This window comes from Sceloporus occidentalis, unplaced genomic scaffold, assembly GCF_023333645.1.
Source record: "Sceloporus occidentalis isolate IW3139 unplaced genomic scaffold, rSceOcc1.0.p SCAF_248, whole genome shotgun sequence".
Taxonomy (NCBI): Eukaryota; Metazoa; Chordata; class Lepidosauria; order Squamata; family Phrynosomatidae; genus Sceloporus; species Sceloporus occidentalis.
Window position 1 is genome coordinate 782,688 of NW_028317228.1, and position 25,887 is coordinate 808,574.

A 25,887-nucleotide genomic window follows, 5' to 3' on the forward strand; every position below is an offset into this window, starting at 1 on the left:
CTTTTCAGGAATTCTTCAGGCATCAAACTTTTGTTGATTCTTCCTGATGCAATAAAGAGAAAGTAATGTCCTGATAAATTATAATTCATGTCATGCTTCCAAGTGCAGGGAGCAGAGGATGCGATCTCCCAAGTCATGAGATATAAGCATTCTGATTGTATATATTTGTCTTCAGCTTTTGCTTTGTTGTGTACTAGGTTCCATTCATGTTACACGTGTAACTGATTTAATGATATGCCAATCTTTGTCATCTGTATAATCTGGACCACAGACAATACAATTAATCCAGGTTAGTCATGTCTACTGGAACTGGCAGATTGGTGAACACAGTGCCGTAGGTTTAGTCAACTAATCCGTGTTTAATTGCCCTGCTTGGTCCTCTGTGTGCCAGTAAGGAAAATTTATCACAATTGAGACCTGGGTGTTTATAATGTTGCAAGTGAGTTTGATGTATACAGGGAAATATCACTTTTACGTTTTAAGTGGTTAATTGGATAACGTAAGGGAAACGCCTCGTGTATGAGTAACACACATTCTTGCACATGTAGTCATTGGTCTCCAATTGTTTGAGGTTATGCTGTCCATGTGATGAATGAACATTAGCGTGTGATCGGGGAGTGGTGTATATTAAGCAATCGTGTCTCTATTTCCCATCCTTCCTCTACTCATAACTGCGGCGCTCCGGTTGTAAACTGACTCACTGCGGTTTGACCCCTTGATTTCTCCTCTTAGGGTTTGGTGCTTGGCACAGGTTTTGAGAACCGCTCCTTAAGACATCTGAAAAATGTTTTTTTGGATTATTTCGCCTGCATAGCTTGTAATGTAATTAGGTGAGACATTGTCCTGAATCTGTGCTAGAACAGGCCCGCTCGCTAGTATCTTCAGTCGCCATGCCGGCATGTGACTTTAGAAGGATGTGTGGCCCCATGTATAGTTTGGGCACGGTCCTCCATGGTCAAATTGAACCGGCCCTATTAAGCCGCGGGACACAGCGGAGTCTGATTACTCTATATGAAGATCAAGATTTGCGGCTAAGGAGCTGCTGCTTTAGGCTGAGACCCCACTGTGTGCCTTTTACTACTATATATATCTGATGTAAGACTTTTATTGTAGCCTTTTACATGTCCACCAACAAAAGGGGCCTTAAAGAATGCTTGAAAGGGATGGTTTAATGTCCCTGACACCCCATCAAAAGAAGAATGCTTATTAAAGTATACCAGAAGTGGAAGAGACTAATGCAGCGAGGGAATTTAAAAATAAAAACATCTGCTGTCATTCTGTTTCCATGTTCCTGTGGTTAAGAAATACGTTGGTAGTTTGGGTTTGTTATGTCAAGATGAGCCACCATGGTATTCCCCATAAGGAAGTTATTTACACTACTTGTAAAAAACATATTATTGGGAATAAACTCATACGGAATAGAGCTTTTATTTATTGCCACTTTCTGCTTGCTTAGTGTACATTGTGGTGTGTATTTGTGGATTGGTTTAGTGTTCACGGCAGAGCGTTTTCATAGAATTATTATTATGCTCATTTGATCTCCATACAACTATTTCTGAATACAAACATTTTATTGTTTGAAGCCGAGCAGATTGATGCAGTTGGAATAGCTTGTTTTTGCCCAATAAAATATGTATATAGCATACCGTTTATAACACAAGGCTTGGTGTTGGCTGCAGCGTGTTACAAACTCCCATCGACATTGTCCCGAACACCATTGCGTTACTTTAATAGCCGAAAGTGCAATTAATAAGTCATGTTTCCTAGATAGAGTCCAAGGAGCTACCAGATGTTCTATAGAGCTTAAACCTCTAGCGAGTAAAGTCTATAAATAACGATATAGTGTCTTCAGCCGTAAATAAATCCACCCTGTGCATGTCTTGCATGACATGTCTGGACTCCAGTTCCAGCCGTGCTTTTTCAGATACACTAGTAAAGTCTTAAGTTTTGTGCATGCGCCGTTCTGCGCACTGCTGACCTAAATCCGCTTTCTGCCCTGAGCATCTGATCATGACTTTCTTTTTGCTTTAACACTCAGGTGCTAAGGAGCAAAGCTAGCGAGTGTCTGCCGTGTCTGACTAATGATGCCCAGGAATTTGACAGTACATAGCCACTTGACATAAATGTATCCAATTCCCCACCAATAATTCATCAAAGACACCCTAACATATTACAAACTCTGCACACAGGTGTATTGTGGGGCTGAAAAAGATATTAAAATCTAGGACTCCGCACTAGAAACTTTTACCGTTTCTAGTGCGGTACCGTTTTACCATTTAGCTCCACTAAACAGCATACAAATCTTTACCCTATGCCATGCTGTATAAAATATTATATGCAACATATTTTCATATACCGTAAATAGTTTTGCAGAGTTTGTTCTGTCTTGAAATGTTCACAGCCAACCTGTGCGCCGTGAAACTGTCGGGACGGAGCCGATTTTATGGTTTTTATGGCTGCACCTGTCGGGGGCTGCATGCCTTCTGGATGATCATAATGGAGCCAACTTAACGCTCCGCAGTGAGAATACCTGAAATTAACAGCTGCCGCACTGGGCTGGTGACTTCTGATGTCATATTAGATAAGAATAGGATCACTCATCCGTCACTTTATTGCAATCATTTTGGTGAATCAGCGATCCAGATCACCTCTACCAACTGTAACCAACTATTAAAAAAAAAAAAAAAAAGGTCAGGAGTGGACATTGCTACCTGAAAAAGGAGGACTTGTTCCTGGGATGAATCTTAATGTAGAGGAGGCAATCTTAAGAGTAAACCGTAAACTTGCAATCTTTGAGTAAATTGACTTGTTTGTGAATTGTGTATCCAAATTGGATTTTGGGATTGCACCTGTCTTTGAATATGGGGACACTTTGTACTCTATATCTTGCCTACATAATGATGCAGCTGGTTTGTTAATAGATGAAATGTTACCGAGATATTTCTTTAGCTTGTATCTCTGTGAAAGCAGTTGGGCCGCATCAGTAGACCTAAACCTCAGGGAAGTAGAACACTTTGTACCGCGCTCCTGCTTTTCATGGCACAGCACATTGATACAGTTTTAGACTTGAAACTCCGTAGATCAGTGGATGCCTATTCCTTTTCTATCTGCAGATGTATTGCTCCAGGAACGTTAGCAGATTTTAATTATCCCAGACAATAATGTTCCAGGGTAACATTTATAAATCTTAAAAATCTCTGTACCAGGGCATCTGGGCATTTTTACTTTACATATAAGAGTTGGGATGGCAGTCGGATTAAATCAAATGTAGTTTAAGCGTTTAAACAAAAACAGAGTCTGCAAAATAAATGCCAGTAGCCAGGAGTTTACAATATATCAGAACAAGGTTACTTTTGGTCTTTGCCCTATAGTAACCCGAAGTGTATGAACGTTGGCCTTCTTTCTAGCTCCATCTAGTGTTGTATAATCTTGTTGTATAGAGGTGGTGTGTGTTATTTGCTATTAATGATTAATCGGCACTCCTTCAGTCAGTTGCAATTCCTTGTTTCATTAAGGATTTTTTTCTGCTTGTAGAAGTTTAATATTATTGTAAATTAGACTTTGTTCATAATATTGCAGAGAGCTAAGACTATCCATGAAAGAACACATGCCTCATCTTTTTTTACGCAATATTTATTTGCTCAGTCTCCAAAATATTTTGCACTTAAATCGAATTTCTTATCCATTTTAATAACTTTTTGCTATTGCAACCAAGGATTTTATTTATATAGTGTAGAGGATTCATGTGTAGCATTGGGGAAATAGTTTAGTCCATTCCCCTACAAAGGCTATCTGTACCAGTTCCACGCTCCTGTGCACACAGCTACCCAACGTTTCCAGATGCAGCCCTTGGGAACTGTTATTCACCCTCTCCAGGCAAGAAGTCTTGCTCGATAATGTAATCACACAAGACTTCTTTTATACTTACAATTAACACTATGTTCCATTCACGTGTAATGTGTGCTGCTGATCATGCTGATGTATCCTTGTCTCCGTTCTCACAGCTCTGCTTCTTTTGGGTCTTGTTCTTGTGCCTTCTTTCTTCGTCCTTTTCTACCTGTGTCTTCTTTTATCTGCTTCTCCATGAACCTGGCCCCTGTCGCACTTTCGCAAAAGATATTGGAAGATTGGGAAATAGGCTGCCCCTGTCACTCCGCCCTTTTGTGAAAGTACTCTAAAAGGCTAGAATAATGAAAACTGATTTGTCGTGAAAGAGCAGTGTTTCTGCACCTCTTTCTCCACAAAGTTGTGTCCATTGTTCTGGCCTCTTGCAGTACTTCCATGGCTCCAATTGGGGGAGAAGCTCTGCCTTTTTTCAGCTGTGCTCTGGGAGACCTGATTAGCTGAGAAGCAAAAGAAGAAAAACACCTGGAGAAGTGCACGATAAAAGCAGACAGAAGAACAAGAGGCAAGAGAAGAAGCGGACCTGTGTGAAAGACAGGGACGCGGAAATGGTTGACTGAGAAGGCATGGGGACATTGTGAGAGTGTGTTAATTGTGATGATGGTAGATGGGAGTTGTGCTGTACCACCATCAATGTCTGGCTCGGTATACAGTGATTGGAGTACCAGGCTATGTTCTTGAGTGTTGTTTCTGAATGGCAGCTATTGTTCTAATTTTCTTTATAAAGTGGATCAGCAAATTTATCATAAAGAAAAACACCATTTCACCCTTGTATGTAAAATACTGCCCCACTCACAGAAAAGCATATGAGCATTGCATTGCATGTTCAAGCTCCTGCCAGAATGGATTTAGCCTCTTGACATCTGCTTTGTCTGGGTGTGGCGTTTGCAGAGGCTGCCAAGAGATTCCCAGCTGTTGGAGCACATTGCTGTGGTAGGGTTGTGATGGGATGGGAATCGCATACGGAGACGGCCTTTGCTGCTTTTTGTTGGCTTGGCGTTTTGAACCTACCCTGTACTGTTCTTCTGTGAGTTTGGTGGGCCCTCTAGCAGCAGAAGCAGGTAATGCACTGTGGTGTTGATAGCAATGTTTTGTTTTTTCTAGGATTTTCTTTTTATTTTATTGTGTGTGCATGTGTTTCTGTGTATGTTTGTAAAATATATAAATATATAAAATCGATACTACTTTGCTTCCAGATCTGAAGTTGGTTTAAAGGTTTTTTATATATATATTTTTATCAAAGGGTGTCTGAATTCAAAGCAGTTAAAGAGACAATGATATAGGCTTGTAGATTATGCTTATTTTGGAAATCAACAGGTCCTCTTTACTGTGATACATCTGAGGCAGTATCTTAGAAATAAGCTGTTAAGTCGATGTTAGGGGTCCAAGACAACGTCGGCATTTAAATGCTGGAGAAACTGAGTGCTGAAATTGTATGCGATTACGGAAGGTGGCCTGGGGATTGTCCCTCCTGCTGTTGTTTAAGTTGCTGTGGGAAGTTGTGTCCTTGTCTCAGCTGTGCCTCTAAGACCTATGTATTGTGTTCCTGTTAAGAATGATTATAGCTGTTGAGATATTTGCACAAACAAGGGGATGTTTTGTGGAGTTAAGGTTACACCATCATAATGGTCTGTGGTAGCCAGGCGTACAGGGCATGCTTAGCATATCTTTGGTCTTGTATTCACGTATATGTGCTTCCTGATTAAATGTACAGGTAAGAAAACAAAAAAGCTGTAAAAATATACTTTAAAGTAGATCAGTCCCCTTTTTCCAGCTTATTGAGTTCTGCATTCTAAATATACATATCGGTATTTACAAATAAGATGAGGGGAGCTGTTTTAAAGTTTGCTGTACCGGCTTTTCACACTGTCTACACTCAAGTTTCTGATCAAGCAGCATTTGTAAGGGTGAGTAAGGAGCAGGCATTAATGGTAAGATCAGGGAAATTCTTAGGTAATGCTGGCCCTGCTGCTCTAACACACTGACCTCGACTTCCCTGCAATGAACTTTAAATGTCTTGGAAAGAGTCTATAGGTAACGTGTTAAAATGCATTTTTCCGTTGGGCCCAAACTAATCATTAAAAACTGATTTAAGTGACTTACCGTCTGGCTCCTAAATTTCACATAGATGTATTGTCCCTGGCTATGATATATCATCTGAAAGATGGCTCTTAAATCGGCGAAAGCAAAATGTGTACATATTTCAGATGAAAAAGCATCTAAATGGAGGCAATGAATGCAGTAGATGCTTTTCCCATGATTCTCTGAGTCGCCATTATTGACCTGGTTGAGCTTACTGACAGACTGAGCGAGCGTTAAGTGTTTTCACTTGTGTCCTCTGAGTCAGTCGGGGATAGAGCTGGCTTCCTCTTAAGCTGCTGAAGAACAGGCGAGGTCGGGTGGGACTCGGATGCATCTTCTCATCTGCCTGGAAAACATTCTCTGAAGAACATGGATCTTGCACGTTTATCAAAAGTGCTGGAGAAGGTGACGCAGTGAAGCATGTTTCTTAGTCTGGGGGTGACATCACTCTATTATCTGTGTGCCACAAGCACTAGTAACTGGCCAGCTAACATCTGGCACTACCCCAACCCTGCCCCCATACAGCGGTGTTGAGGCAGGAGATGTGTGTTGTCTCGTGGCATTTAAAGCGTTAATGGAAGGTAGTGTATTCTGGTGGAGGCGAGTCTTCATCACTGATCGTCTCATTTGCTTTTCTGCAGGGAGTTGCTGATGAGGTCCTGCTTTACGGTATATGTGCAGCTTGGCCTGCCCTGGCTTACACGCTGCAGTCCATGTTCTGGTTAATTTTGTGTCTTTTCTTTAGCTAGCCATGTTCGCTGTTTAATCTTAGTCTATATGTCTGCAGTTCATGTTCTTATTTAGTATATCAATCTGTTCTGAGGAGTGCGGATGTCCATCTGCTGCAAGATCTTTTTAGGGTAAGAAAGGAATTCTGTGTCTGTAACTGACTGGTACAAAATTATTTTGATAAGTTTAGAATATTCTTATCAAAATTGAACCTGTCCTAGCAGCTGTTCCTCCAGCATGCCAGAGGACTTGTCTATTTGGGTAAAAAAAAAAAAAAAAGACTAATTCCTTCACAGTTTTATTGTAGAATAAACTCATGATAGTAAAAGCATCTGTTTTATGTTCAGCTACCTTTTTGCTTGGCTTTGCTTTATTACCAGGTTGGCAGTGATTGGGATGTTTTCATGCAGGAAAATAGTATGTTTTACGTTACATTTTACAGTCTGATAGAAGCACTTAAGACTATTTATAGGATCTGTATATGGTCGGCTTCAATGATTTTTCTAGCTTTATATTGCCTAGTGTGTCTGATGCAAAGCTTGGACGGTGTGCACAAGTCCCTTGCGTATGCATTTCTATATTATAGAAAAAGGACTGCGTATCAAAATGAAAAAAGGAAGGAGCACAACATATTTATATATATATATATATATATATATATATATATATATATATATATATATATATATATATATATAATAATATATGCTTTAAAAAAAAAATATTCGCTGCAAATTTATAAAACCTGACAAAATGTACTTGCATACAATATACATAAGATGCGCGTGTGGCAGAAGAGGCCCCCAATTAAAGAGTCTTTCCCAAGAGTGATCTCAGCTGTTTACGCTGTTCTGCCACATAAATATATGTGCTCTTGTGTCATATTATATGAAAGTCTCTACTTTTTGTAACGTTAAAACAATATTTTTTAGCATACATATATTGCTTGTGCTCTTTCCCTTGTTGGTTTTTGTGTGCAGGCCCCTTTTCTATATTTGATTGGTTTCATGCCTTTTGGTCACATGTATTGACAATTGCACTAACTCTATAAATAAACTAGTTGGCTTATACACTCACCGGTCACTTTACTAGGTACATCTGTTCAATTGCTTGATACCACAAATAGCTGATCAGCCAATCGCATGGCAGCAACTCAATGCATTTAAGAATGTAGATGTGGTCAAGACAACTTGCTGAAGTTGAAACTGAGCATCAGAATGAAAAAAGAGAGGGGATTTAAGTGACTTTAAACGTGGCATGGTTGTTGGTGCCTGACGGGCTGGTCTGAGTGTTTCAGATACTGCCTGTTTACATATTTAGAGAATCTTGACTTTTAAGCGGGTGGAAGGTTCACGTTCCGGGATACTAGGAGTGTCCTGTATTTAGTGGTGTTGGCTTACTGCTGTCCATCGTGCAGCACTTGCTGACTTCAGCTTCTTATTATAGCATTGACATCACTGACTGCTCCCAGGGATGCTCTGGAGTAAGAACGCTGGCTCGGTGATGGTGCCTGTAATAAACGGCATCTTGCTCTGCATTTTCCATGCTTTCCAACTCCCATCAGGCTTTTCCAATGGCTTTAGAGCAACAGGGTGCATGTTGCTGCTTAATGGCTTTATTTCATATACAGTCTTGTATTAGCTGCTCATCAGATGGGATTCCTGTTGCAAATGAAGGGCAAGGGACACTTGTAGACATTGGAAGACTTCATCCAAGGAGAAAAAAAGAGGCTATAACACCTTGTAAGGTCCATAATTATAAAACAAGTTATACAAATGCAGGTACATACAGATGTGTCCAAAACGTGCACATACTTCCCGGTGTTTCTCTCCTAAGGAAGGGGCACTGTGCTATTTAGGTGATGTAGTTGTCTCCATCTACTGAGAATTGGCCATCGATACATGCCGGGTCCAAACTGTGCCGTGTCCTGTAGCAGGCGCCATAACAAGCAAGCAGAAAAGTTCTACATCTCTCCATTAACTGAAAGGACTGCCACTTGCGTAGGCGACCGGACACTAATAAACTAATTTTTTGTTTAGCAGATGCCATTACAATCGCTAACTACATTTCTAATTCTGGAAGAGCTTATTGCATTCAGGGGCAGCTGGAGCCACAAAGGCTAATGTTTTACTACTGGCACCTTAATCTTGTGTACATTTTGCTTTTATCTGTATAGTTGCTCCTAAGTTCTTCCTAAATACAATCCATTCCTCTATTTTGGTTTCGGAGGACTTTGATGCTCGCAAGAAACAATTAAGATGTGACAATACAAACTTATATAGATTTTTTGAGATAACCGCATATTTCTGAAGTCGGAATAGTTATTTATATAAATGTAAATTCTACTAATGTGTTTAATTTGTAAATGCAATAAGCTTGAAATAAAAATATTCAGTGCCCCTTCTATCTGACATTTTAGTCTGAATCTGGATACGGATCAGAGTCCAGTTTACGGCGACATGGCTCGATGGTGTCCCTCGTTTCTGGTGCCAGTGGCTATTCAGCTACTTCCACATCATCATTCAAGGTGGGTGCTTCAATTCTTAAAGTAATAACCTATAACCTTTTTGGGAATGTGACTGACTGCACATTAACCTACAGTATATTCACATCGTGATCTTTAGACAATCTGTTTTATAAAGTGTGTGTATATATATAACGCTTTTTTTTTTTTTTTTTGCAGAAAGGACACAGCTTGCGAGAGAAACTTGCTGAAATGGAGACCTTTAGGGACATCTTATGTAGACAAGTTGACACTCTGCAGAAGTACTTTGATGCATGTGCAGATGCTGTCTGTAAAGATGAGCTTGAGAGGGATAAAGGTAATAGATCATTACTAAAATTGCCAAATCATTGTATTTAATAACTCACCTTTGATGATATTTTGGGAAATTTTAAATTGGAAATTATTTTATATAGTGCAGCCAAACCAATAAAGAATGCATATTAATCCCGCATTTGTGTAGCGCCCTTCCCCCGTGTGGTTTTAGTGATATTTTGTCTCTAGAGGCCTGCCAAATTTGGTAAATCTAAAAATGGTATTCCCTTTACTACCATTTTCAATAAAACCAGCCAATGTTTGGAGAATGATGTATTTTACAAGTTAACAGCAATGTTATCTCCAAAGTATTTTCACAACAGTATTGCCATAGCCCATGTCATTAAATCTGATGGCATAACTAGGAAATGTTACATTGAAGATACCGGGCACCGATAAGGGGAGGAGGGGTGCAAATTCTATTTTCGATATTCAGAAGCTGAGAAATGGTCTAAACCCTTAGTCAAAAAGGCAGTTATTGCTCTTTATCATTGATGAAAGGGCCACAAGTTGTCTCAGTATGGGGTGCATGCCTAAATGTTACTGAGCATTTTAATATAGTATTAGTAATTTGACTTGCTAGGTAACTCAGACTAATGACTAGTTTAGAATCTGACAATACGTTTGTTCTGATTTGTGTTCATTCCTGTTAACAAAACGGATTGGTTAAACACAATATAATGGCTTGTTTGTTTGCTAGTTACTTCTGTACAGTTGTGTCATATATAGGGTACTTTGTGTAGCTCACTCTAATCCCATTCTGCTTTTTGTCTAGTTGTTGAAGATGACGAAGAAGATTTTCTCCATAACCATGCTGATGGAGAGTACATTCACAACAGTAACGGCAATAAAGATAAATGTAAGTTATGTCTTTAGCTATTTTAATATAATTTGTTCTTTAAAGTTACATCTCTGTTCTCCGCCATTTCACCTATCCTTTTTAGATAAATCAGCATGTGTTACTTGAGTTAAATATGTGCTTCCGACGGCATTATTCAATAAATTTTATTTTGATAATTATGGGATGTAACCTTCCTTTGTATTGTGACAATAATTCTCCTTTTTAGTGTTCCAACATGTGACTCCGAAAGGAATAAATGGTATTGATTTTAAAGGAGAAGCCATTACCTTCAAAGCTACTACAGCAGGCATCCTTGCTACGCTGTCACATTGTATTGAGCTTATGGTGAAGCGAGAGGACAGTTGGCAAAAAAGGCTAGATAAGGTAAGCTTGGGTTTCATGTTTGCAGAAAAAAAACTGTGTCAAGCACCACACTCTTACTTACTACCAACAGTATTAGTTGTATAAAGTCACCTTCCTTTAATGTTATGGAGCGCTAACCAAAGTGAGCTCCTGCTGCAAGAAGAGCTTCACTGGTCTTGCATAATGGATAATTAAATTGGTGAGATTTCTTGAAAGTCTTCTTCCTTATATGCAAAATAAAATTTACCACCTTCTATTTTAGGAAATAGAAAAGAGGAGACGTGTGGAGGAAGCATACAAGAATGCAATGACCGAACTGAAGAAGAAAGCACACTTTGGAGGACCAGATTATGAGGTCAGTTAGTGACTAAAATATATAGTTTGGGGCAAGGGAGAGATAAGTGATGTGATCGAAACCTTTAAATACATAAATGGGTAACAAAGTGTTGGAGTGAATGTATTTCGAAGGAAGATAAATGTTAAACTGAGACCATGGTCTAAAACCAGAACATCAAAGGCTTAGGTTTAATGTAAGGAATTCATTTTGATGGTGGTAGCTAAATTGAACAGCTTCCCAGCAAAAATTATTAATAAGAGAGAGACCTTAAACATACATGGGATGGACATAAGGCCAAGGACCACATAAGATTTAGGTTTTTACAGAGGGGAAAAAATTGGTTAGTTTAATTGATACGTTAACTGCTGTGAAATTATTTTTTTCTTACTGTGACGATAAAGCAGAGTTTGAGGGCAGATAAAAACCATTCAGCCCATCTAGTCTGCCCATCATCCTGATGGAAAGACTCAGGCCTTAATCAGTCCTTGGTCTTGTCCAATGCTTCTGTAAACATTGCTTCTCTCCTTTCCTCAAAGCTATACATGTTAAGATTATACAGAATACTCCAGGTGAGGTCTGACCAGAGATCTTTAAAGTGGCAGAATTATTAGCAGCAGTGAATCAAGGGATTGTGACATGATGTGAAAGTAGTTTTAGACAATAAAAATAGCTCTTGGGTTTTAGAGATAAAAAAAGTCTACAAGGTCGGCTACACTGCAGCACCTTTGGTCACTGTAACAGGTAGCTGTGCCTTAGTACATTTGTCAGGCTCCATAAATATCCCATAGGGTTAATTATATAGCTTCAACCTTCTAGTTAGAAAAATAGCAACAGCTTTAGCTTGTTCTCTGCTACAGTGAAACTTAAATATTTACACGATGGGTATGAACTAATGAACTTATGAGATGTATTTTTAATTATTAGTAAAACCAACAGGAAACATTTACAGTTTCTCTCACTTTGTAATAGGAAGGGCCCAATAGCCTGATAAATGAAGAAGAATTCTTTGATGCGGTTGAAGCTGCTCTTGACAGACAGGACAAAATTGAACAGGTAATTGTTCTCACAGCACCTCACATGTGCAAGCCTCCTGGTTTGCCGCATTTTATGGATCTGCTCCTACAATCCGTCATGAACCCGCTCGTTCCGAGATCTTAAGTTTGGAAGGTGTTGCAAATTGATGTTTTCCGTTTTCCATACTGCTTATTAGTATGGTCTGAACTATATTTAACTCCTATAACTTTACCATGTAGCCCATCATTTGACCTTTCATACGTGTTATTCAGAAGTCCTGAGTACTGTCTTTTTGTCTCTTTACTGCTCCATACTTGAAATAGAGCTGGGAAAATAACTAATGCGTGCATTCACAAGAGTACGGCTTTAATCAGATCAGGACCATATTTTCACACCAGTACAGTTTGCCATTAATTTGTAGTATTTCAGACATTTGTAGTATTTTTTTTTTTACAACAGAAGTACACTTATTCCAATAGAGAACTGTAATCTAACTGACTTTCATTCTTTTCCAAGTCTCAGTCTGAAAAGGTCCGATCACAGTTGTTGTCGACTCTTCCAACAAGTGATGCATACACTGGCAAAGGCAACCACAGATTTGTTAAGACGGTAAGGCTTTCTTTCTTTTCCTTCCTTCCTTCCTTCCTTCCTTCAAGCGGAAGCAATATCCTCATAAACCACAATAAATTAAATTTAATCAAAGTTAATTTTTATTGGCCAATTTTTTTAAAAAAATTCCTTTAATACAACTAGTCACATCCCTCTTTTTTCTGTAAAGGAATATTTAGAATACCCAGCAAAAATGTAATGCAAAACTACATTCCATCATGGAAATCCGAGGTGGCAGTGTTAAGACTTTCCAAGTGGCTCAAATAAAAATATAAATTAGCTCTTCATTGACAAACACACAGGAGGAAGCTGCCCCATAATACTTTGAGAATATTATTTATAAATCTATTTCATAACCGCTAATTCTATAATTGGACACACTGGCTAATTTTATGATAAATAAAATGCCTGGAAAAAATAAAACATTTAAACAAAACTAAAAAATGTCAGAAAGGGGTTATATGTTTAAGGGATAAATCGTGTGAGCCCAGAAACATGAAGGTTATTTAAAGTGAATATTTTACAGCATTTAAAAGAGGTTGTCTTGTCACCATAGCAACCAGTAGAAGGTAGGTCAAAAGCTGGTCCAACATTGGTAATGACTGTAGAGCGTAGTATGGTGGCGAGGTGTTCCCACATTCTGTGCTGCTCGCTCATTAGACTAGTGCTTCTCATCTCATCTACTCACTCGCTCTTTTTCCTCCTCTTGGTAGTTTGTTGCTAGTTTTCCCAGTGATGTAGTGAGTGGCTCTGATGACCACAGATTCAGGAGCCAGGTACTATATTCTAGAGTGAGACTGATGATATTTATATCTCACCCATCCTACTAAGTCATTGGACTAATTATAACGTGATGGTTTCTAACTAGTAACAATACTAACCTATTTGTTTGGTTTTCTTCAGTACTTTATTAGCAGATTTTTTTCCAACCTGTGCAAGTTAAAGCATGATATGTATAATGTGGAGATGTTTAAGAACATTTAGTGTGTATATATAAGATGGGTAAGACATCAGGCTGCATGTTACATGTTTTAAGGTCTAAATACTCGTGGCAGTGCCTGTTTATCTCTTATTTATAGGTTTAATGTGCATGTACAATGAATGCGTGGTTTAAAACTAATGTAATTGGGTTTTTAGTTAAAAAATAAACTTTTTGTATGGTTTTTTTGTAGGTGGAGGAGATGGTACAGAATCACATAACATACTCACTACAAGATGTGGGAGGTGATGCCAACTGGCAGCTTGTTGTAGAAGAAGGTGAAATGAAGGTAATGACAGCAGACCATGAATAGAAATTACTTTAAATGGATATTAATGTTTAGAAATGCAGGCATTTTCTTGCCAACTCCCGGGTTCTCCACAGTGCTAATGGTTTCTATAAGAACGCGGAAGCTCAGGAGGTCCTATCGATTGACCTCCCGGTTGCAGCCCGTCAGAACAGTAGAGTACCAGAACTCCAAAAGTTGGAGCTATGTATTTTTTATATATATATATATATATATATATATATATATATATATATATATATATATATATATATATATATATATATATAATAATTTTAACCTTGCTTATTGTGGTTTACCAGGTTCTTATCTAGTCTTATCGTGGGTCTTGCTTTACAGAAATATTGTTTTTGACCAGTAGAACAGCCTCATAATTTTCTGTATGCGTTTAAAGGTTTATAGAAGAGAAGTCGAGGAAAACGGAATTGTCTTGGACCCCCTGAAGGCCACTCATTCGGTGAAAGGCGTAACTGGTCATGAAGTTTGTCAATACTTCTGGAATGTTGACGTTCGCAACGATTGGGAGAGTAAGAATTTCTATGTATTTTTCTTTGTCTTCTGGTTTAATATAGTTTATTGTGTATTGTGCACTTAATTTACTTTTTTTGTTTGTTTACACAGCAACCATTGAAAACTTCCATGTTGTGGAGAAGTTATCTCCGAATGCACTCATCGTATATCAAACACACAAGGTATTTATATCACTGAGCTCAGCTTGTGATGTTTTAGGTAGCTTGTTTTATGTTTACCTTACTTGTGCCCCTTAACCCCTTAAGGACAACAGGCGGTCCTTAAACCCATTAATGACAATGCGTTGTGAGCCCGTATATGTTACAGGCTTTGTCGTGATGTCACTAGAGGAACCATCCAGTACCAGCAAAATGTGTAAAAAAAAAAAAAAAAAAATAAAAAAAAAGTATTATAAAAAAATAATAAATAAATAGTTTATTATTTTGAGCAAGTGCTAAAATTTCTCAAAAATCTCAACACAGTTAAAATAAAAGCACTTCAAATACCCAAGGGGTGTCTAATATAAAAAAAAAATGGCTGATGGGGTATATTGGAGTGGCTGAGCGCAAAGATAGGGCATAGGTACAGACTGACCAAAATGGAGAAAAAAATCGCACTTCCCAAATGTGGCATTTTAAATCTCAAACACGACAAACCCATGCATGTCGGGTATCACTGCACTCAGGAGATGCTCCTGAACACACATTGGGGTATTGTTTAACAGTGACATATACCAGGACCTGTATATCTATAACTAAAGTACAATTTGTGTGGAAAAAAAATAAAAAAAATTATTACAAAGTTTGACAAAGTGGTTGTATAACTGTTGCATGGAAAGGGTTAAAATAACAGCATTTGAAATACCCTGGGGTGTCTAGTTTTCAAAAATATATGGTTTGACGGGGTTAAACTGAGTTAACCGGCTTCAAAGATGTTCCAAAGAGGAGATGGAGGCAGACTGACCAGATTTGTTAAAAAAGGTTTGGAAATCATAAAATGCTGCTTTTACTTATTGCCCTATAACTTACAAAAAACAGCAAAAAAAAACATTGGGTATTTCTAAACTCAGGACAAGTAGTAGAATCTATTTAGCTAGTTTTTTTTACATGCTTTTTTAGGTGAGTAAAAGATATGATCAAAATAATGGTATCTGAAGAAAGCCCATCTTGTCCTGAAAAAAACCAATATATAACTTATGTGGGTACACTAAATTGGTGAGGAGAAAAGTACAGCTGAACACAAGCACCACAAAAGTATTAAAACAGCCTCAGTCCCACAGAGTACAAAAAGAAAAAATGAGCCCGGTCCTTAAGGGGTTAACCTAGTCATGTGTGCAAATAGTTTTTGTGGTGTAAAAATAAACAAACCAAAAACCCGTTGAGAAACGGAAATGACTCTTATTCTGCTTATATAAGATGTCAAACTGAAAGGAGGTCTAAGGTTGCGTATAATTTAGTATTGCTTGGAGTTTCAAAAAAAAAATAAATAAAAAATAGGAACGGCAATGGTCAAGGATAAGCGAACAAAAAAAGCTTCTTTCAGAATTTGGCAGCCCCCACGCGTTAATGTTAGACCAGGTCTTACAGCAGCAAGTATACTTTAGTTAACGCAATCCATCCCAATCTGAGTACAATCTAACAGTTTGATAAAACCTGACAACATTAATATCATTAATTTCTGCCTGGGTGGACACCCTTGGGCATTTGGGGAAGTTCTGTATTGTTTGATTATTTTTGTTTTTGTTACTTTTGATTGGAGGCAAATTTAGAAAATAAGACGCAATATTTTTGTTTCATAATACATAAATTAGGGGCTACAATAAAAGGGGAATTTAATGTTTTAATCTTTACAACTCTGTTTAATATCACAAACAATGCCCGTAATAGATGGCCGAGTGTTACAATATGTGATTTCAATAATAAAGTGAGCGTACATAAAGGATACATGTTTAAAATAATTTGATGTATCAGTCAGGGTAAATATTTTACTGATTAACTAAAAATGTCTAATGTTATTTTTTTGTCAATATTTTTGGTAGAGAGTGTGGCCTGCCTCTCAAAGAGATGTCCTGTATTTATCGGCAATCAGAGTAGTACCAGCTGCTAGTGAGAATGAAACGGACACTTGGATTGTTTGCAACTTCTCAGTGGATCATGATGGCGCCCCTGTGAGTATCTTTACTATACTCTGTGATGTTTTCTGATGCTTTGAGAACTTTGAATTGGATTGATTTACGAGTACTTTAGTGCTTCTTGGAAAATGTTTTTGGGGCCGAGTGCCCACTTTTCCTTTGTGATCCTCAACAGCACTAACAAGTGCTAATGCTATGCTAATGTAGACTACAGCTCAAACGTTTTGGGTCGCTTAGAAATGCTCTTGTTTTTTAAAGAAAAGCAAATTTTGTCCATTAAAATATCAGATGGATCTGATAGCTGGAAACAGTTGATTTTTAATGGAATATCTCCATAGGCATATGGTGTGTTCCAATGGCACGTTGTTTTGTTAACCCACGTTTAAGTTTAAAAGGCTAATTTGTCGTTAGAAAACCCTTTCACAATTGTATAACACAGAAATTGCCTTGTTTCCCTAACAGCTAAGTCTCCCTAAACCTTTGAACATATATATATATATATGTGTGTGTGTGTGTGTGTGTGTGTGTATATATATATATATGTGCATATATATATATGTATGTATTTTGTTCCCTCCCGGTTAATTTTTTTTCTTTTGCGTAATACTTTGGGGTTTTTATTACACTGAGGGGACAGTTGGGAGAAGCTGGTTTTATTGATTTCCAGTCCTACCTGAACAAGGCTCTACATGTCTCTTTTTAGGTTCGCCAACTCTGCTGTATCTGAGGTTTTGGATATGAAAATTTAAAGTGATGTTTTTTGTTTTTTTCCTGACATCTTGTGTTCTGCAATTAACATATTTGTACTTGTTTCTTCAGCTTAATAATCGGTGCGTTCGTGCCAAAATTAATATTGCCATGATCTGTCAAACACTGGTCAGTCCTCCTGAAGGAAACAAAGAAATAAGCAGAGACAATATTCAGTGCAAGATTACATATGTGGCTAATGGTAAGAATTTCTCTTATATTCATATTTATTGGCAAATGACAGTGACTTTTAAGCAAGAGAGAGTAGAACTTAATTATTTCTTCCCTTTGATATCATCTACTTCTTGAACCTCAAAAGTTGGAGGAAACACAAGAGTGGTGGTTTTAGGACAATGAAATTTAATGTCAAGGGAAAACCAATAATCTTAGTCCTAGATAAATTTAACATTGATATAATTTTACGTAGTGAAAATTGTTTGACTTCTCTTCCTTGTTTATGCGTTATGCTATTGGTTCTTGTAAGCATACTATTTCCATTGCCTCTTCTTCTTCCAGTGAACCCGGGAGGATGGGCTCCTGCATCAGTACTTAGAGCTGTAGCCAAACGAGAGTATCCAAAATTTCTTAAACGATTTACTTCATACGTGCAAGAGAAAACATCAGGCAAACCTATATTTTTCTAACAATCACCAGGTGAGGTCAACGCCATCCTTTAGATAAATATTGTTGTAAAAACAAATTGTATCCTTGTAAAGTTCTTAAACGAGCGGTCGCAGGACTTTCCATGAATGTGACTGTATTGTCACAGTGTTAGTGCTTCCATCACGTCAGAACAGACATGCTGTGAAATACTGCTACGACTTATTGTATTTTGAGATTTTTTTTATAAATACGTGCGTATAGATATTCTTAATATATTTTGTATGGTAACTTTAAGTCCTGTTTTGCCCCCCCACAGTGTAACGAAGGCCGTATGAACATTCCACCTTGGATGAGAGAAAGTTAGTTCAATCAACACAAGATCTGCAGTCATTTTCCACGTTACTGCATTTAACAAAAGTGGATCCTACAAAGACTTAATATTAGTAGTATTTTAGCAGTGTGTTATTATAACCACATGTACTAAACCAAGTACAGGTCTGTCTTTATTTGCTGGCTTGCTTTGAAGGATAACAGGAGAATTTTTGTTAAAATCACCAATTGCTTGCACTGGGGCTTTAAATTTCTCTGATTCACAAACTGCTTGTCTACCATACCACAAAAATAACAACAGAAACAGAAAAGGCATAAGTGGGTTGTGTTTTGTGCATAAAAAGCAGATGCAAAAATTGATAAGAAGCATGATCTTTGCACAGCCTAACCAGTTATTTAATTTTTCAGGTCATTAGAAAGAGGTTAGTGGGAAGTTGGGTACTTTTTTTTTTTTCTCTCCTCTTTATACATACGTATATATATATATTGCTAGCCAAATGCTAATGTTTGCAGTGGCTCTGTAAAATTTCACAGATATTATCAGAGGGCTCTTAATAATCTATGGCTTTGCCTTTCCTTGTGAGTCTCCTATGAAGACTTTGTCTGATGGAGTACTGCAAAATTAAAAAAAAAAACAAAAAAACTTTATTTTTTCCAGAAATCTATATATTTCTATTGTATTTTTAGTTTGTGTGAATAATGTTGCTTACAATCTTCTTGAACATGATCCAGAAAGGTCTATATTCTTTCTCAAAGAGGACATAATACGGTGATGGTCACTATGGTCTTTTTGCCTAATTCCCTCTTGCCATGCTTTGGTGTTCAAAAGGTCCAAACCCTTTTGCATTATTCAGTTAAATAGATGTTGAAATATGTTTGTCGAGGTATCGGCTTTCACAAAAGAGGTTTAAAATACGGTCAAATTATTTTGTATGCCGCAGCCAATTTAATTGTGACGGGTAACGTCTCTTTTGACCATTGGATTGCTGTTGGCCTGCCGCAACGTAGGTTACCAGCATGAAGCTTGTGCTTGGCCACTTCTGATATTACCTGCGTCACTAAGTAGAATTGTCTATTTTTAGAGGCAAAAAATGTTTTATATTTGGTTTAAGCTTAGCGTATATGGTGTTTAAATCATAGTTCAGTCTGTCTTCATCATCACATTATCAGTGTTCGATTTAAAAGTTTTATTTTATTACTGTACACAGTTCCTTTTTGTTTGTTTTTTTGAAAAGCAGTCGGCAAATTCATTTAAAACAAAAACTGTGAACTCTAGATATTAAAGAGTGTGAAATTCTGACAACCCCTAAAAATGCTGATTGACCAGGTAATTAGTTATACAAGTCTTGCTACATCCCTCACGTGTCACAAAAGTCTGCTTTAATAGTTGTTGCCGTCCATAGTCTTTCTTCCTTATTGATGTAAGTGCAGCTAAGAATCCTGGACTATTTCTTAACCCTTTAATTGATTCATATCAGTCTTGTGCATCTGTTATCAAAGATTCACAAATATATATATCTGTGTTGCATACCTGCCAGTTATGTTAAATTTTTTTATGAACTGGGTTACAACAAATATATTGAAACAGATGTATATAATGTTTTTCGTGTAAAAAAGAAAAAAAAGACGACTTTGCAAAATAAACTACTACCTACTGATCCTCTGTCTGGGGACTTTAAAGCTCTGCTCTTCGATATACACAGATTTTAGAACGTTTAATACCTGCTTTCTGATCTATGCCCTTGATGGCCCACATGAAAAAGGCGCTTGCCTGATCACAAAAAAAGACTGTTCTGGTTTGTTGTTGGATGGAAAAATGGTAATAAATGTGTAAGTATGAAAACTGTGATGCCATTGCAGTAAAGCTTTGTATGCCTTTGTTTAGCATCTCCCATAGCAGCCTTCCCATGGTTTAATGTTTTGTTTTTTTAATCCAAACTGTCTAAAAGCATGTCCAGCCCAGTGTTCTGGAATGGAGCCTGTGACTCCCTCTCTCTTTGTCTCTGTGTGTGTCTCTTCCTCTCTCTCTTTCTTTGTCTCTGTGCATGTCTCTCCCTCTCTCTCTTTGTCTCTGTGCATGTCTCTCCCTCTCTCTCCCTATCCCTCTCTCTCTGCGTGTCTCTCCCCCTCTCTCTTTGTCTGTGCATGTCCCACCCTCTCTCCCTCTCTCTCTGTCTCTCACTGTTTTGCACCAGGGAAGATACACAACCCACCATCCTTTATAGTGATGCCGTATAAGTACCTCTGGAATAAACATTAGTGGAACAATGCTTTAGTTGCCACAAATGCTGTATTTCTAAGTCTTAAGCTATTAAACGCTCCTATTCTAAAAGCTCTTAATGAAAAGAAACTTCTACTATTTCACAGTGACACATTAGTTTAAAAAATGGATGCTGCAAAAAAATACTTTTTTTCTTTTAAATTTTTTTTTTCTTTTTAAACTTGTGATAATACCTGTGTCAGTGATGCAACACACATTAGGAGATACATGTCTCTGTATATTGTAAGGTTAACAAGAAGAAAACTGCTAAGTATAATAGGACAAAATCACTGACATGGAAACGCTGGTACATCGTGACCCAAAAAAGTTAATACATCAAAAAGTGGTTTAAACAAGTATTAAGGATGTGAGGCTTGACTCATGCAAACTACATGTTTCAGTATTTTACTATCTTTTTTTTGTCCAAAATAAAACCAGTATGACCTTACAGTAATTGATTTTGGGTTTGAGTGTTACATTACTTTTATTTATATAGCGCCAGCAGATTCCAAAGCACCTTACAATCGTTTTTTAAATATAAAATCACACACAATAAAAATCTGTTACAAATGGAAACGGCCTGCTCTTGTGAGTTTACAATCTAGTCTGTTGAGGAGAAAGTGAAACCGCAGGAGAGGACTGCTTGGATAAGGATGAGTTGATCGAGTCAGGAGGAGCTGTCAAGGTTGTTGTTCAGATGGCTTAGACAGGATGCTGGCTGAGAGTGTTGAGAAGGAAAGGTTGTACGCTTCTTGAAAAGGGTGAGTTTTCAGAGAGGTTTTTGGCCTATGAGGGAGACAATCTGACAGAACAGGTAAGTGAATTCCAGAGAAGGGGTACAGCACGAGTAAAATCCTAGATGCGGAAGTGGAAACGGGTAATGATGGTAGGGTGGTAAAGGGGGTGTATTTGGATAGCAGGGTAGAGATAAGAATGGGTGCAGACTTGTTAAGGTCTCTGTAGCTCGCAGGTTTGAATTTGACTCTGAAGAGTATGGGGAGCCAGCGGAGCAGCAGATGAGGAACGATGAGAGAGATTAGTCTGCGCATGGATTGGAGCGATGAAAAGCAGGAATGGGAGGAGATCAGTTAGTATTGGTGAGTTGTAATAATCCAGGAGGGATATCAAAAGGGAGTGGATTAGTATTTTGGTAGTTTCTTGTGTGAGGATTGGGTGAATTCGAGAGATGCCTTTCAGGAGGAGGAGACTGAATTTGAAGAGGGACTGAATGTGAGGGATGAAGGAGAGAGCGCAGAGTCTAGTGTGACACCGAGGCAGCAATCTTGGTCTGTAGGTTGGATGGCAGAGTTAAAATATCATGCAGAATCAAACTTTGATGTACCATTTGTAATTCAGTAGTATGACAGAATTGGGAAGTGCTATGAATTAAATACTTCTGTACTGCTCTAAGCCTTGTTCCGGTTTAACCATTTATGTGTGTCTAGTGCGGTGGGTGTTTAGCAGGCAGAGAGATATTGTGGGCTGGTATTGCAATGGTATCCACTGCTGTACCTGCACAATAAAACCTAATCCTGTAAAAGTTTGTGACTCATGAGTAGCATAAAAAATAGATCCACTAGGTGTAGCTGTTCCTTTATTCATTTGGGTGGATGTTTTCAGAATTGTTATACATCAGATGTCCTGTCCCCATATACACTGTCAGGGGGAACCCTCTTATTTTTTCTTTAAACATTGTTTGGATCACAAAAGGTGGGAGAAATAGCATATCAGTTCACTTTTTTTTTATCTCACAGAAGGAAGAAGGAACTACTGGACAAAAAGAAATAACATTGTAGAAAGGAAAAATCATCCTAATACTTATATTGTTGGTTTTTTTTAATTCTGTAAACCCCATCATTTTTAAGTGGGTGTACTGAAGTTGAAACCATAGTGTGTGGAAAGGTGGTCACACTGTAAACAATGTGCTAGTGGCATGGAACACTTAGTTGTAAAATTTAACAAAATAAAAAATTACCCTTGACATTTCAACCAAAATACCATGGACACACCCGCACACTGACACACCCACCTGAGCTGCCACACTACATTGTGATCCCACTCAACCCCGATATCTGACAGCCTTCTCCTTGAATACCATGGTCGTATTTCCCGTTGCAATGGAATGCTTGGATATTTTTTTTTGCTTATCCACAGATATCTCGCTTTGAACGGTTACCATAGTAAAGGTGTTTTAAAGAGACATAACATGCATTTCCAAATTATTTATTTTGAGTGTATTGGGATAATACTTTGCACCTGGATTAAAAAGTGCGTTGGAGGAGCATAGTAAGTAGAAAACAAGTTTTTAGAGAAATACACAATTACTTTTGTTCTTAATCTGATTTGGTCTGGACAGATCTGACAGTAGGACTGTACCCCCTTACTGTTGCCTGTGTCCATGGACACAAGAATCTGGCAGATGTCTTATCCTGCGCTAGATGAGGGACCAAATGCCACCCAATGGACATACAGGTGTGGCCTGACTAACATGCCGATGTATATATGTAAAGTGTAGCGGGTACTCCTAAGGTCAACACTACTTGCTGGGGCTCTGTGGCAAAGGCTTTATCACACCAGTCCCAACGCTCCCCTGCTGCCGATCACTCAGCATTAACCTTTCAATGTCACGATTGCGGAATTTTAAGGGTTAATGGCCCCAACAAGCTCCTATGGAGTACCCGCATTGAATGAGTAAAAAAACAAAAACCTTCAGCAGCAAAGACCTGGAAGTCAACAGTGCTGTCAGACTGCAGCTGTTTAAAGTTCTGCAGAGCCAGTCGAGAGTTGGCTGATGCTCAGATCACAGCCACCTCATGTCCCCCTCCCATGAGTGACAGCTGTCATGGGGGGGGTTTGTCCCAAGGCAAAAAAATAAAAAAACCCAAATTTTAATTTTCTTTTAAAACATACCGTATTTCCCCATGTATAAGACGCACCTTTTTTCGAAAAATGTGGGGTCTAAAAACTGGGTGTGTCTTATACAGTGGTTGTAGATTGCAGTTACTACTTCCCGGTACCTTCCTCCAGTCACACCGACTAGTGGCCCCGCCCCTTTCCTTATAGCGTCCACACTGCTCAGCAACTCATCTAACAGGAAGTATAAAATTGGTATTTGGGCTGGAGGTGGGGGTTAATTTAGGGGCAGCTAAACATTTTTTTTTCTCCAAATTTCGGCCCCAAAATTAAGATGCGTTTTATACATGGGAGCATCTTATGCATGGGTAAATACAACCTGATCAATATTTAGTGACACTTTAGGTCGCTAATTATTGATCGGTCTCACTGATCAATGTCAGTGGCCTAAACCTGTCATTTACAAGTGATTCTTTTATTTTTTATTAATTTTTTTCATTTTACAATTTTATTATACATTTTGCAAGTGAATAATACTGCATATTGTGAATTTCGGGCAGGTTTTATCTAAATTAAAAATGAATGCAGCCCATGTACACATTTTTAAAATGGCCCACTACAGGAACAACTTAGATCTCTGCACTAGATCAGCCTTCTGGCTGGCTTCAACATTTTTATATGCATGGTGGTCATTTGCTCCAAGGGGTCCATATGTAAAGTGGACACAGAGGTTACAAGAGGGTTGTTAACCTTATTTGCATATGTCTAACCAGGATCAATTGCAATTGTGGTAGAAGCACAAGTTTTGGATTTCTGGCTGATGTATGTAGATTAGTGTTTAATAATGCTTCTGCTAACCCCTTAATTTATTGTAAAAAAAATAAAAATAAATCTAAACATTTGATATAAACACACAAATCATTTAGTTTCCAGTGTGCTAGAAAGCTATATAAGGGCACCATAGCTCTTACCCGGAAAAAAAAACCACACCAGCTTTCCCAAAACATTTCCTGCTTGGTCCTTCTGTACTTTGCCCCAACTAGTTTTTTTTGGTTTTTTTTTTTAGAAGAAGAAATTTAGTTTATTTTATGTTATAGGTACAGAAGGTGAGTTCCAAAGAGACAAGCGTATCATAGTGGGTTTAAGAAATACATACACGCTGTTGCGCCCATAGAAATATTATACAGAGGCATAATAACAAAACAGGATTAGCCTTTGAAGTCGGACGTGGCGCCATAAAGGAGAAAGTCGTCAGGGCCTTGATTTACAATGTATGTGGGCCACTAATACGGAAAATCTGGTGGGTCCAGAGCCGGACCCAATACTGACAGTGGAAAACACCTATGAAGAGAGAAAGAAAGGAAGATGGGGGGGGGAACAGTCAAGAAAAATAGAAACAAAGAGAAGAAAGAAAGAGAGGAAAAAAAAGAGAGGGGGGGGGATTATGAGGGGCAAAGCCATCCGGCCATGGCCAACAGAACAAAGCGGAACCTCCCACGGCCAGCTCTCTCAAATCCACGAGACAGATGCACGTGATGAATCAAACTTCTCCAGCCACGGGCCCCAGGTGGCGAGGAATAAATGGGAGATGTCATGGAGATACGCCGTGATCTTCTCCAGCTTTAGCAGAATCCATATTTTAGCCTCAATTTCAGGAATTGAAGGAGCACCCGACTTCCAGATCTTGGCAATAGTAAGGCGAACCGCTGTACAAATACGAAAGATAAGGCGGTGAGCTGGTTTGGTCAGAGTATCCGAAGGGTAATTTCTACAGAGGAGAGCCGTCCAAGGCTCTGGTCACAGGGATTCCCCGAGAGCCTCACTCAGCATACAGAAGAAGTGGGCCCAGAGCGGCGTAAGTTTGGGGCATGTCCACCATATATGTAAAGGTGTTCCGTCTTCATCACAGCCTCTAAAGCAGGTAGGAGGATATGTTGGAAACATATGATGGAGTCGTGAGGGCGTGAGGTGCCAGCGGGACAGGACTTTAAAGCAGTTTTCCTGCACGAGAGTGCAAACGGTGACCTTCCAAACATTTTCATATATCTCCCCCCAGTCGGAGGAATCAAGCGTTTGACCCAGGTCGGCTTCCCATCTCCCCTCGAAAGATGGTGGCTTCGAAAATTTGATCCCCAGGATGTGAAAATATAATTGGGAAATGGCTCCACTTTGTTTATGAGACTGACGGCTCGCTTTTTCGTAAAACGTAGGTGCATGGTTGGGATGGCGCTTAAGAAATTGTTGGAGAAAATGGGAGAGCGGAAGAGTTCCGTGGCAGGGATCTCATGTAGGGATGACAACTGTTGGAAGGAGTGGGGGCGATCATTCAGGAGCAAATCTCCCACTGTGACAAGACCTTTAGCAACCCACCATTGGAACGGGCGTACTCGGAGACCCGCAGTGAACTCCGGGTTCTGAAACAGTGGAGTCATCCTGGTACCGATGTCTGTGAGTCGGAATTTACGTCGAAC

At 38.6% G+C, this 25,887-nt stretch overlaps 1 protein-coding gene across 2 annotated transcripts in view; it reads left to right on the forward strand.

The window, feature by feature from the left end:
* LOC149276085 (ceramide transfer protein) overlaps positions 1 to 18,014 on the forward strand; it is a 44,510-nt gene extending 26,496 nt beyond the window's left edge. The window contains exons 4-17 of one of the 2 annotated variants that reach the window (XM_089503918.1): positions 9,134 to 9,241; positions 9,398 to 9,536; positions 10,308 to 10,391; positions 10,600 to 10,757; positions 10,999 to 11,091; positions 12,043 to 12,126; positions 12,604 to 12,696; positions 13,410 to 13,472; positions 13,869 to 13,964; positions 14,377 to 14,509; positions 14,604 to 14,674; positions 16,531 to 16,659; positions 17,443 to 17,572; positions 17,887 to 18,014. In XM_089503918.1, coding sequence (XP_089360044.1) covers positions 9,134 to 9,241; positions 9,398 to 9,536; positions 10,308 to 10,391; positions 10,600 to 10,757; positions 10,999 to 11,091; positions 12,043 to 12,126; positions 12,604 to 12,696; positions 13,410 to 13,472; positions 13,869 to 13,964; positions 14,377 to 14,509; positions 14,604 to 14,674; positions 16,531 to 16,659; positions 17,443 to 17,572; positions 17,887 to 18,014 — 1,509 coding nt within the window. The remainder of the gene's footprint in view (positions 1 to 9,133; positions 9,242 to 9,397; positions 9,537 to 10,307; positions 10,392 to 10,599; positions 10,758 to 10,998; positions 11,092 to 12,042; positions 12,127 to 12,603; positions 12,697 to 13,409; positions 13,473 to 13,868; positions 13,965 to 14,376; positions 14,510 to 14,603; positions 14,675 to 16,530; positions 16,660 to 17,442; positions 17,573 to 17,886) is intronic. The other variant, XM_089503920.1, reaches the window with a different exon arrangement.
* The last annotated feature ends 7,873 nt before the right edge of the window (positions 18,015 to 25,887 follow it).